This window comes from Corvus hawaiiensis, chromosome 14 (genome assembly GCF_020740725.1).
Source record: "Corvus hawaiiensis isolate bCorHaw1 chromosome 14, bCorHaw1.pri.cur, whole genome shotgun sequence".
NCBI lineage: Eukaryota > Metazoa > Chordata > Aves > Passeriformes > Corvidae > Corvus > Corvus hawaiiensis.
The window spans coordinates 14,549,924-14,570,602 of record NC_063226.1 but is presented as its reverse complement, the minus strand read 5'-3'; the positions used below and the strand labels follow the sequence as shown (position 1 = coordinate 14,570,602).

At 38.9% G+C, this 20,679-nt stretch overlaps 1 protein-coding gene across 2 annotated transcripts in view; it reads left to right on the top strand.

Moving 5' to 3' along the window:
• The window catches only part of COL4A6 (collagen type IV alpha 6 chain), a 119,435-nt gene that overhangs the window by 43,974 nt on the left and 54,782 nt on the right, over positions 1-20,679 (top strand). For both annotated transcript variants that reach the window (XM_048319110.1, XM_048319109.1), the window contains exon 3: positions 258-341. In XM_048319110.1, coding sequence (XP_048175067.1) covers positions 258-341 — 84 coding nt within the window. The remainder of the gene's footprint in view (positions 1-257; positions 342-20,679) is intronic.

The following is a 20,679-nucleotide window of genomic DNA, read 5'->3' as shown; positions in this document are numbered from 1 at the left end:
CAGAATAGCACCAACTTGTGTAAATTCACTTGTCCCCAAAGAATTTCTAATCCAGCCTTTTCTGCTTATTTGGTGATTCTGAAAATAACCCAGCTGTGGAGAAGTTAAAATGTAATTGTATTTTGCCCGATTACTTCCCAGCAAATTCACACAACAAAGGTAATGTAGGTGAAAAGTGTTGAAACCAAGTATTTTAATTAAAGAAGATCTTCAGCTAAGAAATAGTTAAGAAATTCAATTTTTTTTTTTTTTTTAAGGGTGGAAAGAAGTCCTACAGTGGGCCATGTGGGGGCCGCGATTGCAGTGCAGGATGCAAATGTTTTCCGGAGAAGGGTGCACGGGTAAGTTTGTTTACAGTAATATAACTTGTCCTTGCCTCTTATCAATCTTTTTAGAAATAAATAAATAAATAAACCCCATGTTAATTTGTGTAATTCTCAATCTAATGATCTCATGAAATGACAAATGATGAAAACCAGCTGCATTTCAAATGTCCCTGGCCAAGATTTCAAAAGCTATTCTAAAGATTTACAAATGGCTTGCTTTGTAATGAGTCTTCAATAGAATCCTATTTCTTTATGGGATCTGAGCCTTAGTTCAAAAGAAGTCAGATGGTTTTTAAGTAGATTACAACAATTAAAATTAGGAAAATCAAAGTAGTGTGGGCTTCCAGTACAGATTTTGCCCTGGCCTTACTGTAATCACTTCTGTTTATTTGTGGAAGTGTTTTTGACTTGAGTATTTGGTTGTGAAGGAATAATAACTCGGAATGGATCTAAGCAATTCCCTTTGAGAAAGTTGCTTGTGTAGCTAAAGTCTCTCTCTCTGAAGTCTTTGTTTGAAGAAACTAAATGTTTGAGCAAGATTTCCATAAAAATCTTTAATTTCTTTTGATTGTTTGAAAAGACTATAACTTATCTTAATACAGCTGCTTATCTCCTGTCTTAGGGGAATGCAGTAACTGACTTCACTCTGCCTTCAATTGCAATGTTAATTTTTGTCCAGACACCACCTACTTAATGTTTTATCTTAAGCTCTAGAGTATTTTAGCATGTATGAAAATGAATCTTACAGATTTTGCTTTTTGGAAATGAAAGAAGGAAAGAGCACATAGTAGGTACTTGAGGAATTGGAAAGGCTTAAAGAGAAGGGAAATAATACTAGTTGTCTTGTTTAATTAATCAGCTGTACTCCCCGAAATCATATTGAAAACTCATCCTCTGAGCGAAAACAAAATAAATAAAGTCTTACTTAAATACTAGCAATCCTGGTTTTTTTTCCTGTCTATTTCAGTGACACAGTATGTGTATATGCAAGGCATTACTTCCTAGGACTGAATTTAGGAAAATGTTGCTTTTTAAAAATGATTGTTTTAAAAATGATGCCTTTCTAATTGCATACAGAGTTGAATGTGAATGCTTAATTGATGACCGATGATGTGTTTGCTCTGGAAATATAAAAATTCTTTTGATTCATCATGTGGCAGAGGGAAAACATGTCTAAACAGATAAGCAGAAGAACTTTGCAAGGAAGTTCTCAATATACCCTAGAATATGAGCTAAAGTGAATTGCTCAATACCTTTTGTGATTAGATACAGTAAGGGACAGACCTAGTTTGGTTCTGGAACACAATATCCTGTAAATGCTTTGACCTTTAGACAGCAATGAGCATCATTCTTCTGTCTCTTTACATTCCCGGGGTCCAACTTGATTGTTTGAACTGGCCACAACACTGTTGACCTTGCAGTTTGAGCTCTTGGCATCTCTTTTGTTAAGATGTCACAAAGATTTTAGGCTGTTTTCATTGCTGACCTGAGAACTCGTTTGGCTTTTAGCTTGTTTCTTATGTGACCTGTATCGGTAGGGCATTTTCAGTCCTTCAAACACGTGTTCCATCCTACTGAGACCTGTCCATGGAGTAAACTGTCTGCTACAAGTGGTAATCTTTCCTTTTTACAACACTACTTCCATCATGTATATTGAGCCCTCCTGACACCTTCTTGGACATCTGCAGGCAGCTACTGGAGGCCTGGCATGCCAGAGGATAAGGAGGTGATTGGCTAAACTGGGAAAGCGGATGGTGTGATTATGTATCCTACAGCACAGCTTGTTTCTTGCAGGACACTGTACAGCCTGAGGCTAATTCCTTGGCTTCCTGCCTAGCTGCTTCTCCACTGCTGCAAAGCCTTTAGGTTCAGAAAGGGAGACAGGACTTAGCCAATGCCCTGAATCCGGATTTTGTTTAAAAAAAAGTTTCAGCTGTCAATTTTGCACAATTAACCAGATCAGAATAAAGCTAAGCTTTCTTTTTAAAAGAAGGAAATAGCTAAAAAGCAGAAGAAAAATGACAATAAGCTGACAGCTTAATGAAAATAATATAGACAATGTCCTTAAATGCACTTCTGATCAGATCAAGCTTTAAAAATTCTATTTAGGCAATAAAAACATCAAAACTGCCTAAGACTACTTGATTAGTGAGAGATATTTCTGGAAATGGGATGTAGATATGTGCAATCCACATGTGCCCACGTTCTTGTTTTTTCCTCTAGATTGTTGCTGCATGTGCAGGATATATTAAAAAAACACCAAAACCCACAAAAAACCACCAACCAACCAACCAACCAAAAAAAACCACCCCAAAACTCAACAAACCAGTATAATCTCCCTATCTGTAAGACTGAGCTTGTTAGAATACTAATCTCTATGAAGTGAGTCAGCAATTCGTGGAATAATTGAGATTCTTTTCTGAAGGAAGGGTGGTACAGTGCTTGTCTAGCAGCCCCTTAGGGAGCTCTCCTAGCAGAGTGGTAAGGCACATCTCCTAAAAGAGCAAAATTCCTGTTCTGTTCTCCAAATGCTTGCATTACATTTGAAAAGCCAGATTGCTGCCTTGTACCCATTTTAGGCTGTGCATTGAAGCTGAATATGATCCAATTTACTGTGAAGCCTGCACAAGAAGAAATCTGTTATGGAAGCATTCTTCATCTTAGCCAATGATTCAGCATTGGTTCTTTTATCTAATGACAAGTTAATGAAAAGCCTGTCTCTGTGTAATTCAGTGGTCAAACTCCTGGGCCATTGTAGCCATTCTCCCCTCTTTATCAGTTTTTATCTTGTAAGGATTTGTGAGTACCAATCCAGTGATTTGTGCAGAAGTCCACTTCTTAGTGGAGAAGTGTTACCTTCACTGAAGGGTCTCAGCTAGGACCTTGTCTGGAGGTTTGCTCAGAGGTCAAATTAAAAGGTTAAATGGAGTGTGTGGCTCTTACTACTTAAGTGCACAAAAAGGTATCTACACATCATGTAACAGTGTAACAGTAAATGTAATAGCAAGTGAAGCCAGGAAACTGATTTTAAAACTAGGAGTTTTGGATCTGGTTGTTCCATTCCCCTAAACTGCATTGTTAGAACTTGTACTGAATTTGATATGAAAGCTAATGTAATGCTGTGCGAAGAAAATGCCAAGGGGCATCCCAGAGATTACACAAGCCCCTGCCTAGCTGGAGTCTCTAGGTGAATGTGAGGGACTTCTAAATCTCTGTGTCCCTACTCCCATTTTTCTGGCCAGCTGAGATACCAGTTATCCAGCTAAGGCAATTTTAAAGGGAATTCTGCTGTGATAGTACCCAAATGAACCCTGGTACATGCAAACTTTTTGGGAGACAGTCTGAATACAAATTTACACTGAACTCACTTTTGCCTGTAAGACTTTGTACTAGTTTGAAAACAAACTAATGGGAGACACCGAGTCAGAATAACAATTTAATAGGGAAATAAAATAAGGAAAAAAACCCCAAAAATAAAGGCAGAATACACTGACAGAGTCAGGATACAACCAGACACCCTGTTATTCAGGGTGGTGGTAGCAGTCCGATAGAATGGTGGCTCCAGTCCTCCTCAAGCGGTGATCCTGTAGAAAAAAGGGTCTGCTCTTCCTCAGAAGGTCCAGTGGTGGCTGTGTAGCTCCTGTCCTCTGGAAATCCAGTGGAAAGGTTGTGTCTGGTGTTCAGAATCTCAGATTATATCCAGGATGGAATGCTTGGTTCCTCCCTCTGGGTGGAGCATCTCACAATAGGGTAATGAGTCATGAGGCCAAATGTTGATTAGGCTCATCATCATCATTAGATCAGAAGATATTTTGGAGGGAGTTACCTGGGACTCATGTGGCAGGACAATGATGGGCCATTAACAGAAAGATAGTCTGGGGGGAGGAGGCAAGGAAACACTGCCCCACCTGATTTCAACAGCTCATGAGGATGGTAATAGAATACACTGCAACCCAGGACAGACTTACATACAGTCATCTTTAGGAACAACAGCTTATGGGTAGAAAAAGTGCTTTATATTAAATTATGAAGCACAAGAGGAAAGGTGAAAGAAAAGCAACCATATTAAATCATAAGTTATATGAGATGGGGAATGTAAATTTTCATACAAGTCCCTATCTAGTGCAAGCCTGGATTTCTGATGTGTTCAGTTTCAGTGCAGGTGAGTGATCTACAGCTAGAACATTTTTGGGACTGTCAGAAGAAATTATTGTTTTAAAGAGTGCTTTTCATTCCACTTGCTCACTGTTTGTCCACAGTTTGTGGGCAGGGATAATGTCCTTTGAAAGGTTCAGGCTGTATTGATGGCTGTCTTGCTAAGAAATGCACTGCAGATATGTCAGCAGGGAACAGGAGGCATTTTCCATACTTGCAGAGTATCAAGAAGCACTAAATAGTCAGCAGCCTGCACCATTTCATTTGGCAGCTCATTTTGCATTTGTTTATAATAATATTGGCTTTTTTGTTTTTATATGTCATCAACTTTCAAACACTCACAAAGATAAACTAGCAGGCACAGTCTTTGTTGCATGTATACCTTCTCCTGATGCCTGTTCACTTATCTTGGAATTTATAACCATATTAGAGTTTGTTTTAAACTTTGCTCATCATGTGATGGAGCTAATCTTTCGGTTTTTTTCACTCTCCCCCACCAAAAAAAAAATTAAGGAAAAAAAAATTTAAAAATTGTTTCCAGGGCTTCACAAGTTACTCAGGAGAGGCTCTGTCCCAGGCAGCTTTCACAGCTTAGAAGTGCTGTAAATTGGGAAGACTTTATGTTGCTAATTATATATTTTTTTCCTGTCATATGTAATCATGTCAACTAATATATATATTTTTATGTGTTCTTTAAAGCCCATTGAAACATCGTGATATGATCAATTAGAAAACTATTAATGGCATTATAGAACCACTTTCCTGTCTCTGAAAAATCTCCATAGAGACTGTTTCTGGCAACTGATGTGGTTGGAAGGGGGTGTATCTGTAGAATGAGGCAGTTGGTTTTGGGGACATGGTTGACACTTTACACTGAATTGAGTCTGGTCCAATAAAGTAAAGGACCACTGGAGTGCATCAGGTATGGCAGGAAACCCATCCCCTGACCTGGTCCCACTCAAACGAGATCCTGTTTGTCTACTCCAAGACTACACTGCAGGGTGAAGCAAAGCATCGTGAGTAGGAGAAATTGACTGAGAGATTGGTTCACAAATGTGGTTGCTATCTGAATGAAAGGTTAGTGTACCCAGAGATACATGCGATTCCCCACAGTTTTTCTGAAGTTAAAATGATGACAGTAAATGTTGTGTAAATTATTTCTGGGCAATCAAAGAGTTTTTGATACAATTACTGCAGATCAAAGAAGCAAGAAAAGATAGACAGATCCCCAACATCCATGCAGTGAACAGCATAACCTGAGGTCAGAACTTTGGATGATTGATCTAATTGTTACCTAGCATAAACTAATGTCGCATTGGCAAGAGATCTTAGATTAACTTTTGTCTGGAACTAATCCCCTCAATTTAATACTGGGTGTACAAAGGGTCTCTCTTGTGATAATTAGTTGAAGATTGGTTGACGTTTCTTTGCTATGAAATTGTAATAATTATAAATTATATTTTTAATAAGGTTTTCTGAATTCTGCTTTGGCTGGTTAATCACTCTTTTTGGAACAGTTAGGGATTTCCTGATGAAACACAATTTCTTTGGAAGTGTTGACTCAACGAAATGAATTTTTTTTTTCAGAAATGTTTAACACAAACATATTTCCTGGTGACAAAATTCTTTAATGCTGTTGGTTCAAACTTCTCTCTCTTTCTATGCGGCTTCCTACTCCCTGGCTTGATAATCACTGTGAGACATAGTGCTGCCATTTCGATACCCATGGCCTGCAGGTTGACCAGCTAAAATCAAAGCAGACTGTGAGATACTGCCATTTCTTTCAAACTGACAATGCCAAGGTGTGAGCAGTGCTAAATGCACCAACCGTGGTACAAGGTACAAGTAGTACTGGGGTCGTTATCTTGTTATTTTTGTAAAGATGGAATATATGTAAATAATGTCTAATTCTTGTTCAAATTCCCTTCTGGTTAAATGGTAAACTGCTTACCCTGGTTAAATGTATAAAATGCCATCATTTGGTTTGGGAAGAAGATTATCTATAACATTGAAAAATGTTGACCATCTGTTCAGTGTCATTAAGAAGTTTTGGCAATATTTTGGAAGAAAATGAGGTAATAGTTAAGTCAAACAACTTACGTGCCAGCTGCTTTTTTTAACAACTGCCAAGGTTTTTTTTTTTCAAGTAATAAAACAAACTTTGCCAAATGTAGCATTAAACAATTATTGTACATGTCCTCCTGACCCAACCTAAATGCACTGAGCTTAGCTCTCTAATGAGAACCACACCATATAATAAAACAGCATAAATAAAACCGATCTCATTGCATTTGAAAGGGTTTCTTATGCAATGGGTATCAAGACCAAACCTGTTCATATGTACAGTCTTACATCATCTCTTTGCAAAGACTTCTTGAGGGGACAGGCCCCCATCTTATCATAGAATTCAGTAATGGTGAACAACTGTGTTTAAGCAGGGTAAGCAAGGAGGCTCTGGTAGCAAATCCTGTCTCTGTGATTTGTTTTGCAGTTTTGTCTGAGAGGACGTATGTACTCAAGTGAGGCTAAATATATTCTAGGAAACGTATCCTGTCAAGAAGATTTCCACAGCTTTCAAAACTAACCAGGATCCATAGCATTTCTGTGTCACCACGGTGGGTGAGGTGGCTCTGTGACCTGAAACTGTTTCTCAGTCTGCCTGCAAGGGCAGCAGATTTTGTAATTGCAGTGGGGACCTTTGAAATCAACTAGAACACAGGCCCTCAAACTGTGCTCCATAGAGTACTTCCAGATGGCTTGGAAAAGCCCAGCGAAGAACTATTTGTCACTGTTCAAGAAATTGTGCTTCATGTGAGCTTTAACCCAGGATTTTAAAGTCTTTACACTATTTTGAAAGCAAATGGAGCATTTAAAAAGCTCCTTGTTGCATCCTACATTGCTGTGAGTGGTCTTAGTTTAAGAAGAAGTTCTGTAGTCTCACTATACCAAGTGAATGTCCTTTTTGTTACTCCTTTCTGGCCTGAAGTTTCTAGTTTTCTCAAATTGAGCTTCTCAGAAGTGAGGTACTACTGGTATGGATTTAAGCTGAGGTGACTCCTGAAAGTCATGTGCTCAGATGGCACAGAGTTGGATCACTCTGCCTTGTACTTTGATAAGTCCTCTTCTTCTAAAGATACTTCGTGATTCTCTGCTCTGTTGCTGGCACTGTGAGCTGAGGGTGCAGGCATGTTGCCCTGGGAATAGGAGCTGTATCATTTCTTGTTTGTACAAGCTGCCATGGCTACCACTGGTAACCTGCACGAGGAACGTGCTGTTTCCCTTGAAGACAGCACCATCACTCCCACTGATTTCCTTTTAGGTGTGTAGGCAGATGGGAAGACAGAACCAGACCAGCCTTGTCTCTCTCTCTTTGGAGCCTTGCCACAACCGACCTGCTGTTCTAACTTTATATCTGCAGCACTTTCTCCAAGACCAAAAGTGGTAAGTTGTGCTGCAGATTTGATCCATATGGACAAAATAGAGAGTTCAGCAAGAGTTTCCTAGTACAGACCCCCTCAGCTTCCTAAGTACTGGATAATAAAAACATATATCCACATTCTTTCTTTATAAAAATTGTTGTCTTTCTTGGCCATAGAATGGAGGCTTTGATGAGTGATGTTTTACTTGCCACATAACTCCTTAGAATAGGACTAGCATCAGCCTTCCAATTTCTCTTGTTTATTCGTTTATTCACTTATATTTCTTATTCATTTATTCTCATAGGAGAAGAATTGTAAATATTCTTAAAATTATTTTCTGTCAGCCACTCCACCTTGAAGTCAGAAAGAATACTAATAATTCCTACAGGAAGATAAACTCTTTAGTGTCCTGCCCAGGACAAGAAAAACAAATGTTATCGTGAGTCTTTGAAACATGTAATTGGCTGGTTGGGCTTTAGCCTAACAAAAGCTGTAGAATTTTCTGCAATTATTCCTGCACTGGTGTTGAAGAGAGATTTTTGATGCCCTTTTACATCTGAGAAGCAGCACAAGACTTTCCTCTCCAAGCATTTGATAGACAAGAAGGGATAACTTACATCCTGCCTTGAAATTACCCAACTGGCATTTTCTTCCAGTACATTCTATAAAACTCGTGTATAGTGCTCCCCACCTAGAGTATGTCTTAGCGTCTTTTCGTCCAGTTTAAGTTCTCTTAAATACCTCATTTCTCATGCCTCTTTCATCTCACCCCATTCTAAAACTTGCCCATCTTCTAACTGAGTGTGATTGTTTCAGAATATTCCAGGTACTAATTATATTTTTAAGCTTCTTAAAATGAGAAGAGGTGCCCTTTGCAGAAACAAGAGTCTTTTTAAAAGAGTTTCCGCTGGCAGCAAGTGAAAGGTGTGACAGAGATTTCCAGTGTGATCTCTTGGGTAAGTCAGCCTCGGAAACAGAAGGATCACAGAACCAATCTGTGAGCAAGGCCCAGTTGGAAGAGATTTGGCTGACAGTCAGGTTAGCCAGGTCACGAGCCAGGAAAACAGCCGACAGCAGGGATTACTACAAAGAAAACTTAATTAGGCAACAGATAGGCAGGAAGTACGCCAGTCATGGAGCCTGCAGCCAGAGAGCCCACAATGAAGATGGCTAACCAGGCAAAACCGTGTTTGTAGTGGTAGAAAAGGCTGGAGTGCCAATTAGTAGGAAGTAGAACTGAATGCATAGGTCTCTCAGGCTAGCTGTAAATACCTGTTTTCCAGGAAATATGTGCAGTATTTTTGGTGTGAATCGTAGCTCTTCCTGATAGGAGATGGGAGATTTTGGGAGACAGGAGAACAGGTTATACACTGTTCATTGGTGATAGGCAAGGAAAATGGGGAGAAGCTGTCTCCTTGTGAATGAGGAATGTATGTTTGCTGGTGTCCAGCAAAGTGTTAGGGCTGACTTTCTGAACACTTGATGGTGAAGAAAATGAAAGAAAGAAATAAAAGACGATGATGGCCTTTTTTTTTTTTTTTTAAACAAATAAAGCAGCATCCAAATAACAGAGCATAGTGGGAACAAGAGAAGAATTAATAACATGTAGGATACAGAGTGGTCTGGCTGAGAATCTGGGTATAAATGTAAATTGAATAACCTTTCCCTTGACCTCATTCTGCAGAAATAGGAGGAATACTCAGGTGTTTGCCAGTCTCCTCCTTTTGAGCAGTTGATTAGAGACATTTTAGCTGTTGCTCTTTAATCAGTCCATTAATTAATCCATTGATAGAACAAGTATTTTTTTGCAACTGTCCTGATTTGATGGGTGACATATTACATACTCTTTGACCTTCTGTGGAGTTGCCAACATAGAAAACAAATTTGGAGGGAAGATGTGACTGTAGTAAGACTGGGATACTGTGAGTTTTATGAGGTATCTCATCCAGCTACTTGTTTTGGAAATAGAAACATTTTAGCAGTCTGAAAAGTAGCATAGATGCAAATGTCCTTATTCATAATGGGTGATTTTTGGAAGGGTTTTTTTGGGGTCTTTTTTAAATAATTACATTACAACTGAGTGTTGCCAAAGCTAATAAACAAAAAGTTAAAATGATTTAAAAATTTCTGGGTTTGATCCATAATAAATACAGTGCAAATAGCACACAAGTTTTGAAGGACTATTAAAAAGAAACATCTGGTTTTCTTGTTTTAAAGACTGATGATACTTCTTTTAAATGATCAAAGAAAGCTGTCTAATAAAATGACTCAGCGTGTGCTGAATTCTCAGTGTATGGTAAAGGAAGAATTTTTTAGTACCTAGTGTTTAGCACTAGGGGTGGTGCAATTCTGCACTATATTTTGTTTTTCAAAGTTCTATAAAGTCGCTATCTCTTAAGACAGATCTCTTAGATTTGTGTTCACATCCATGATAATCTGCTGGAACAGTACAGGAGAATTCGTTCTGCTTTATAGCTGAGCTGTGTTCTGTTCACCTTCTCCTGAAGCTGGGATATGTTTTAGCAGAGTGGCAAATCCCTGTGAAGACCAAATTTGTTCTGTTTCCATCTCTGTTGCCAGACCGGCACCATCTGCCTACCTGTGTGTCTGGATAGTTCTATTTCCTGTCAGCTTCTAAAAACAGAATAAAAAGTTCTAAATGAGGGAAAAAAAAAAAAAAAAGAAATGCATCAGCCAGGGTATTCTTGCCATAGCTGTTTGCTGCAACTGCTACACTTAGGGAATAGATTTTGGTGTTAATAAGAACTGTAAGCTCCTGGAGTGTACACATGCAGAGCCCATGCTCTGGAAGACAAAATCACTACATACAGCAATTTTCAGACTTTACTTCTGTGCTAGTGAATGTAGGTCATAGAACTAAAGAATTGTTTTGAGTCTGGGCATCCTATCCCCTGATAGTTGCAAGATACATAAATAATCCTGTTCAGTAAAGTGGGATGGTTTTTTTTCGTTTATAGTGATTTTATTGTTTGTAACTTGAACTCTTAACTGCAGTGGTGGCAGTTTGGGTTGATGAACAATGATATCACTCTCGAAAGTGCAGAAGTTGTAGCCTGAACACTTTGACAGATACTCCGTGGGACCTGCATAGCACACTGGCTCCCATTGGTTTGGAGTGGTGAAGGAATGCTTCCCCTCAGCCCTTCCTGGGGGTCACAGTGCAGGCGTACCAGCAATCTCACTAGAAACACTGGTTAATGTCGCTCCCCAAATATACTGAGGACTGCTTACCCTGGCATCATTAATTATCTAGGAACAGCTGGAATGTGAATCAGGATGTTTTTATATGAGAAATAGGTAATAGGTATTTTCTAGAAAATTTTTGAACAAGTTTTGTTTCTTCTTTGTATAGTTTCATTTCCCTTGATACTGTGTTATATGTTCTGAATACCTACATGATGTTGTTGTCTCGTTTCCTTTATTGTGATGACTAATGACTGAGGATCCAGCTGAGATGGGGGAAGTCCTGCAGTGCAGGGCAGTTACAAACATAAAGTAGGAGAAAGTAGATGCTCCAAAGTGCTTTCACTCTGTGAGAATTACATTAGTTATATGTTTCTTCAAGTTTTAGTTAAGAAATCTGTTGCTTACTTAACTGTATTTTCAGGAAAATAGGTGACTTCACAGAAAATATTTTGATACAAAACTCTAAAAAGTTAGCTTTCTGTACTACTTAATAGGAGACCTCTGAAAATAGTTAATCACTTCTTCTGGAATACTTTTTCTCTCCAAACTTAGAGACATTTGATAGAGAAGATAGCAGAAGAGGTTGTCTTGTCTCATTTTAATTAGGGCATATCTTCCTAAGGGGACAAAATGTTTTTGGAAGGTGTCAACCTTTGGAATATCCTTAGCAGTGGAAATATAGCCCAGCTTGTCTCACAGCAAATTCAAAATAAAGAATTAAAGTCTGCATGCAAAATCAAGGCAGCAGGTGGTCATTCCCTGTATAACTCCAGCTGTACTTGAGTTGTAAATCCAAAAGCATTACAAAACTAGCAATGGGACAGGACACCCAGTGATTCCTTGCAGGCTTGGATCAGTGTTTCTGGGATCTTAAAGGAAATTTTCCTGAGATTTAATGTTTTCTCTTGAAACAATAAATGACATAAGTGTTATCTCCAGATTTTTTCCAGAGCAGTGAAGTAATTAAACTTGTTTTTCTAACATCAAGAGTAAAACCTGAACTAATCTAGTTTAACCATTCCCTTGTCTTTTGTCAGCTGGAATCTGCATTAATGCCTGAGAACATTTGGGTGAATAGAAGTTCTGCTTGCAGTGGCTGTATTTTGTACACCGGGTAACAAAAGGTAGTCAGGGTTTTCTTCACAGAGTTAATGTAGATGCTGTATTCTGCATTATTTTTTCTTGCAGAATCACATGTCAGATATTCCACATTTAGATGTCTTTAGGTTTATTTCATTTGCTAAGACAGTATTTGCTGTAAGCAGGGCCTTGGCTCTGTCACACTTTTGTTGTATTGTGTATCAGTAGTATCAGCTCTCCAGTCTGGACTGAAGAGGAAAGCTGGGTTCCACTGGTTATTGAGGGGCTTCCCAATATCTGTAAGAAAGCCAGGATTTAAATTTTCAAGCCTTTAAAGCAAATTGCTTTCAGGCTTCTAAGAACGACTGCTCAAACAACCATTTATATGAATTTTATGTGAAATTTGTGTAAGAGAAGCAATTTCAAGGGAAGTACCTCCTGACATATTTTTCTTCACATTTGTTTAGAAAAATTATGTGAATGCTCCGTATAGTGTTGGCAGGATGCTGTAGCTGGAGGAAGCGCTTTTCTGTAAACTGGATCTCCTCTGCAAAACCAAGACTTTATTTTGCAAATGATACTCAACTGGGACCATGCTGAGTCAATGTCTCATTTCAGAACTTCATCCTGCTCCACTGAGCTCCAGTGCAGGGTGTTACCCTGGGAGGAGGTTTCAGTTCTGTGAGCTGCCTGCTAGAAACGCACACAAACTCCTAATGTTGAGTTTTTGATCAGATCAATTACTCTGAAGAGGTGAAGATTTTCTCTTCAGCACATGGACAAACAGGAATGGGCAGGAGGAAGGGAGGAACACTGGGATTTTTCCGGTTTTACAGCATCACAGTATAGTTTGTCCTGGGTAAAAAAACCCAACCTGTGTGTCCCTCAAGGGTATGGAAATTGAACGATCTTTCCATCTTGTGCAATAGTCTTCTTTGGAACCTCCAGATATGTGATCTTTTTCAGACCTCTGCTCTAAGCAGCACAATTCTGCCCTGTTCCCAGACTGTCACTTGCAGTGCCTCATGAGAAGTGTTTAACAGTGGTTTTCTTGCCCTTGCAAAGTGGGTTTGAGATTTTTATTGTTATTTCATAAAATGTCTTATCAACTTGTGAGCAACCGTGGTGCTTGTTGTACCCATTTTAATGATGTTTCAATGTTTAAAAAATAATTATTTTCTTCCATCTTACACTTTTTCAATGAATACATCTCTTGGCACGAGGGAAATTGAAGTGGGAATGTGTTTCATTAAAAAAAATAACATCCTTGTTAAATAAATCTGCACTTAATTAAATTTCCTGTTTTAACTGCACGTAGAAACAGATAACTGTGACAAACAAAAATAAAGAATCTTGAGGAATACTGACTTACCTCTGATAAGAACCGTCTGGCATATATAAATATATTTTTTTAGCTTATGCTTTACTAACAAACTCAGCATTTGGCTCACATTTCCTCTTTCTTCTTTGGGCTTACCTAATAGATTAAAAATACGTGACTTGAAGTCTAAAGTCCTATTTGTAGGATTTTTTGAATCACTTTTTTCTTATATACTGAAAAGCATATGGTACAACTGGCTTTTGCCTAATAACTACATGAGCACAAACAAGTATTTGATAATTTGTAATTTTTAATTTTCTAATTAAAAGTAATTTGATAATTTCCCTATTTGATAATTGTTAAGAGACTGAAAAGAAAGCAATGACTGGTTTTCACATTGTTAATAGTACAGCTGTGGTTATTATTTTGGTAGCCAGCTATGTTAATAGGAATTGCTTTCAGTGCTTCAGACTATGGCCATAAAAACCTTAGATGACCTGGCAAAAGGACCTTGGAAAAGCAGTTTCATGTTCCTGTGACTGTTTCCATTTCCATGTATTGCTGGTCTGAGCTGTTTGTCCCAGGGCAGTGTGGATGTCTGCAGGAGCATGGGTCAGAGGCTTCCCAAGGCAGGAGTGTGACTTGCACGTCAGTGCTCAGGTCACCAGGGATGCAGGGAGCTCACAACTCCCTTCACTTCGCCTTTCCTGTCTTTTAGAGAGGGGCAACTGCTTCTGCTTCCTGCACTGGCTGTGCTGTGGAATTGCAAGGGATGTTGAGTGCTGTGGTTCACACTGGGAACAAGGAGCTGTCCTTTCCAAGTTGCGTGGGAGCGAGTGTGGAGTTTTCCTTTAATGTACACCCAAACTTATCCAACGCTTCCAGCTACACAGACACCTGCATCTGCCTGCCTGGGTGCCAGCAAAGCACAGGCTGCAACTCGGAGTCAGGTCCACGCTCAAAATACAGTGTTGATCTGTCTTAAAAGTTTGCTACTCAAAATGGCAGAGCACATGGGTGGAGTTTAGCTCAGAAGAGTGCCTGGCACCCTGTTTGAGGATGGATATTCTCTTAGTAAAAGGGCAACTGCAGTTCCTGATAACTTTATAATTTCAATTTCTGGCGACATTAGAATCTAAGTTCAATCATGGGCACACACAATGAAAAATTTTGAATGGCAAGTGATCATATTATTAAATGTAAGTTGATTCACTTCAACAAAGAGTTTAAATAATTTCTCATATACTAGTTTTTTGTGTGGAAATGTTAGTCTGAAAATAGATGTGAAGTAAACTGTGAACAGAGGAGTTATGAGACTTTTATGCTTTCATGGGATTTGTAGCTACTTTTCCATTCCCTCAACAGATCAGCCATAGAAATACCCCCTGTGAAGAAGCTGCCTCTCTTTAGTCTTTGATTAATTAGGGAGCACTGGGGCCAATGTGGTTTTAATATATTATTGGTTTTGGCATACAAAAACTTGTATGCATAAAAGCTCTGAGAGAACAACTGTATTTTTATCCTATCTCATCACAAGGCCACACAGAAATGGTCTGATTTTACTGAAGATGAATAGAATTAATACAAGAAATGGGAGAGGAAATGTATTGCCACTCACCTTTCAGTGGTCCTTTCCTGAAGAAGAGTAACACAGAAATTTTAAGTTCCTTCTAAGATGAAAAAGTACATTTTTAATATGTCAAAATTTTTGGCTGCTCTTGGAAACATCTGAATTGTCTTTAGGAAATAATTGTTGTGACTTCAGGCTGAGATTTTTGTGTGGGGATACATGAAGCACAACAGCATCTTCTCTTGGTGTCTGCCATTGATTTTTAACGGGGTTCATATTCCTCTTTGCCAGTAGAAAGGAGAATAATGCACAGGGACCTTCTCGAGATGCTTCAGGAAAAGGCAAAAGGTGAGAGCAGGTTGTGAAACTGGACCTTTTCCACATGCACTCTTCAGAGTAAATCCTTCCTCTGTTCCTATACATTACATTATTGGTGAAATACATCAGCAAATGTTTATAGTCGAGGAAAGTTTGTACTAACACTGTGTCATGTAACTAATCTGTTTGTGTTCTAAAGAGGGAACACTAAGTTAGCTGCATTTTGCTGCAGACTCAAGTGTCTTATTAAATATTTATACATGGATTAGACTGTTTACTTTCCATCTCATACTATAGTTGTATTGGGAAGATCCAGAACACCTGGGTTTTAGTGAGGTCTTAAGGAAAGTTTGCTTCAGCTTTCCAGTTAAAGATTAGGTATATGCAGGAGAGTTTTAACTCAAGAAATACCAGTTCTAGAAGTATGTTTCTAAAATTGTGAGTAACAAAATATTCCTGAATACCAGATCTTGATTTCACTCTGTTCTGCTGCATTTCTATACTTCTCAGAGCCGTGTCAGAAATGTCAAAGGAACACCAGTTTCTCCTGGTTTAGCTTTGCTGGAGATCTGTTCTTTACAATAGCGAAAACCAGTTGCTAGGATTAAGAAGTCACTTGGCTGACTTTGGTGATGCTACTTCAGCTTTGTGCAAAAAATGGTAAATGAATGGGATCCTGGATCACAGTATTTCAGGTATGCTGGCTGTGTAAAGTATCCTTTTTTTTTTTAAGAGAGGCTGTAGATCTACCCTTACTTTCCATATTTAGGTGTAACTACATGTATGTAATTGATATCCAGAAGTAGAGATGAAGTGAGAACAGTTTGACTGTCCAGGCAGAAAGCAGAAAAGAATAGCCCAAACTTATTTTGCAGAGGATAATCCAGGCTCTTGGTGTGGAAACACTGATTCCCTGTCTATTTAACAGTTGTACCCCCTGGAAGAAACATGTAAAAACCTTAATGTTCTTTAAACTACAGAAGTGTGAGTGAAAAGCTTCACTTGTAGAATGAAAGCTACAGCTAAACAAAGTCGGAAGCTGGTTATTTATGTGTAGTCATCCTAGGCTGTGCATTTTATTGGAGAAGCTGGGGAGCACTACTTTTAAGCCATCACCAGTGGCTTTTAGTGTGCTCTCTCATCTTGCTTAACACTGGAAACGTTGATGCTGTCCAATCATTTCACAAATCAGCAAGAACTTGTCTGATCAGCACTCACCTCCAACAAGTATCTGCTCACTTCACCATGAGATGTGAACATGGAAGACCTTTAGCTGTTTCTCTTGAGTGTAGTGGCCTGGGGTCTTGGGCAGCTTTGAATATAAATGGCCTCTGAACAAATTTACATGTTTGTAGGATCTAGTTTGCTTGCTCCTCAGTGTCACTGCATATCAGAAACTCCCTCCTAAACACAACTAGCTATTGAAGTTACACACTTTGGAGGGTTTTTAAAAACCATAGCAAGCACTGCTTGTCAGAACTAGTAGATTTTGCTGATTTTTGCTAAACATACAGCATTTGAGCTCATTTCAGCTTTACAGGAGTTAATGTTTTAACCACTGTCTTACAAGAGCGAAAGAGCCTTATTCTTGCAAGATGAAGAAGTAATGAAATGTGGCTCTGACTAATAACATGCTTTGCTTTTTTCCTGCTGATTCTGAGCTAATGCTTCCTATGTTTAAATTAATTTCCAAATATTTTGCACAAGTTTTGGAAGTAAATAAAATCTAAATTTCTAGATATGTACTCTTAAAATCTACTTTGTCCCTGAGGGGCAAAGGATTATTTGGATAGGATTTAAGAGTTGTATGTGCTGTGTAAAATTTGTATTCCAGACTAAACAAAAAATATATTTACAAATTGTCTGCTTAGTTTTTTTAAGGTTCTTGCCACACAAGGTACTGTTTGAGATGCTATTTTGCTGATAAATCAGTGAAAAAATATTGGATTTTCCCATTACTTTTGTGTTGAAACCTAAACAGAAAATTTAATTGTGGAAGAAATTTTGTTTCGAATAATTAGTTTTTCTTTATTTATCACTTGATTACTTTTTCGTTGCACTGAACTTGCATGCTACTAGAAGTACTACAGAGATTTCTTACACCATCTCTATAGAAGAATCAATTTATTCCAGTAAATTAGAAATATATCTGTCCTGTAAGAGCTATGTTAATGTGGGAGTAAAACACTATTTCCCGCAGAATTGGAAGACACCATCCAACTGGATCGTATTTTAAAAGAAGCATTTGTGCAGAGACTCTAGTTTCTTTGGTCTGATGATTGTTTTCAATATTTATAGTACAGCAGGGCCTGGGGCCTCAGTTACACATCAGGATCAGTTGTACTTTGTATAAACAATAAAAAAAGCCTTGCACCAAAGAACTTTTCTTCTAAGCACTAAATGTCCTGATTTTTTAAGGAAAGCACACAGCTGGGACAAAACCATGGAATGATCCCAAACTAGCTGGACATAAGGGCAGATCTGGATTTTTGTCCATCTGTGTTCAACTGTGGAGCATTTGGATTTCGTGTTCACTGCAGACATAACAGGGACATTTAAAGATTCATTTAATGGATCCTCAATTTAATTAAAATAAAACATTCCCAATATACACACAAGCAAAGTTGAAGGATAAGACACTCAATGAACAAGAGCCGGAGAGTATCTTGGTATGGTCTGATTCAAGCAACTGAGTTCAAGAGGCCTCTGCCCTGGAGCTGTCTCTGGGCTTGGGGTGGAGTGGGGCAGCAGCCAGCTGGCCATACCTGACTGGGTGAATGTGCTCTCAGATCATGCAGGCTCTCAACAGAGTTAAGGAGCCATAAAAGCACCACATGACTCTGTGGAATGTCCTGTTTCTAATCATCACAGCGTGGATCAAGATCTAGCATTCTTTTATTTAATTTAGAGAAAGATAGGTTGCTAATTTGACCTTTATTGGATGACTGAATATATGTAGACCACATAATTTAGATTGACTTACAGTCAGTGGTACAAAATATCTTTAAGATAGTGTTGTCTTTCTGAGTGCTGGCCTGCTAAATACAGGGGGGATATGATCTGTCTTGCTTTCATGGAAGGTTGCTAGATTTGGAGATACTTACAAAAAAAAGTCTTTGAAGCTGCTGGTATTTGGAAAAGGATGTGCGCTTCACATATTGCTGTAGTGGAGGAGAAAATAAAATAGTTGGTGCTAATAGTCAATTGTTTCTTTAACAAATACCGTATGAGCTCTTAGCTCTAGAATGATGTAGCAGATAAAAATCTACTAAAAGATGTAGTAGAAAAAAATCTTTCTATCTAAATAATGTTGATTTGATACTGGTAATCACAATCTTAAGAATAGGAGTCCCAGATTTCTTCCCCACTTGCTGCTGCATCTAATAGTGCAAAGACAAGGAAAAAATATTTTTCTTTTATTTGTTCAGCAAAGGCAAAAGTTTCTGGATAGTTAAATTTCACTTCCCCAGGATAAAATAGCTGTTATTTCAGTTGACCGATAGGAGCTCTGACACTGCAGTGTTACTTGTGTCAGTGGAAAAATGTTTCTGGGAAGTAAAGAGATGATGATGCAGCTTTTGAGACTCAGGTAAAATCCTGGTGTTCAGGATGCAAGTCGTGTGCTTGGGCATGTCCTCTGTGAGAACAGGGAAAATGAAAGCCAGGCTCTGCAGCCTGCATTTCCCATGACCACCTGTGGAACTGCAGCTCAGCATTCGTGGGTCTGTTTCTTGGATTTACCATTTGGAGCAGCAGTAAGATCAAGGAGGTGGCCACCAGAATGACATAATAAGCAACCAGCAACAGTCTCTGATGCACATCCTTGGTGCTTAGTTTCACATTGGAAACAAGGACTCTACATGTAGGACTGTTTGTTGACTTTTGTGGGCTTCTCTCGTGTGTACTCTTCAACCTGTGCTGTAAACTGAAGGTGGACACTACAGTTGTGCCTCCTCTGTACTTCCTAACATTATCTCCTTTCATTTCTCAGATTATTTTTCTTTTATTCTGCTTTTAAACCTTGGCTCTTCAGCCTTCCTCAGTGGCATGATTCCTCTTAGGCTTTGGTTGGCAGACACTTGGAGAGCTGGCATTTCCAATCAGTGGCAGATATAAGACAACATTTCTGCTGATGCTGATTCAGCCAAGCAAAGATTGGCTGGATTGGCAAGAGCAGTGGCAGTGAAGGAATGATGCCTGTCCCTGACATCCAGGCTGTACTTCACTGCAGCCATCCTCTGTCTGTAGGGATGTCACTGAGAAGATACCAGAGCCTTTATGTGATCTAAAACTCTGTAGAAGTGAATGTGTGTTCATTGATCCAGTTCACTGTTTTGCTGTTCTTGCTGACTAAAAGAGAGGCTGGTATAAATACCTATGGGGATTATCAAGAACTTAGCCTAGTGTGTGAAGGGTGGGATGTATGTGTGGGCTGAGGGCACAGTTTGTTGCACGCTATGCAGCATAGTGTGAGGCTTTAAAAAATATCCTATGGAAAAACACTGCTGTAGCTAGCTGTGGTTTAACTGAAATTGGAGTCAGTGCAGGAAGAAGGGAAATACAAAGCCAGTTTGCAGCAGTGATCAATAGAGGATTCTTTTTTTCTCTATTCTTTTAAAGTATGCTTTGCTTTTTTTTCTCAAATGGCAGTCAAATGGTTGTTCCCTGGCTGATGGCTCTAGGGAAAGGGCTTAGAGTAGTTTGTGTAGCTCAACAGTGGCTGTTCTGGCTGCAAAAGGAGCACTGGCAGCAACTTCCAAAGAGTCCTGCTGAGTCTGTGCAGACCAGATCCGCTTCCAGGGCTTGTCATCCCAGGGTTTCTGAGGGGTTGCATTTTTTTATGAGCTGCAAGGAGGCTATTTGCAGATCTGAGACAGTTTTGGTTTCTCTAAAATGACATGTCATCATGTTGGCATGTAGTAACACTACTCTTTGATGTAACAGGATGATGTTGAACTAAAGCATCACTGTATTGTGGTGTACTGGTCCCTGGTCCCCATTTGTTATTTTTTAGCAGAGTTTGCTGTCTGAAACAAATCTGTAGAAGTGGCTATGCTGTGAACTCTGGATCTTTCAGACCTTAGATAATGCCTGTCATTCACTGTACTCCAAGTGAGTGCAAAATACCATGAGGAATACAGTATCATGTTTCAGAACACTATGGCTACATCAACATAATTAATAAAACCTGGGGGATGTCAGTATTTGCTAGAAATGAAGACTACGTGTGCAAAGAGGAGAAAAGCAAAAAAAATTTAATGCCTACTATCACTTAAAAAAATA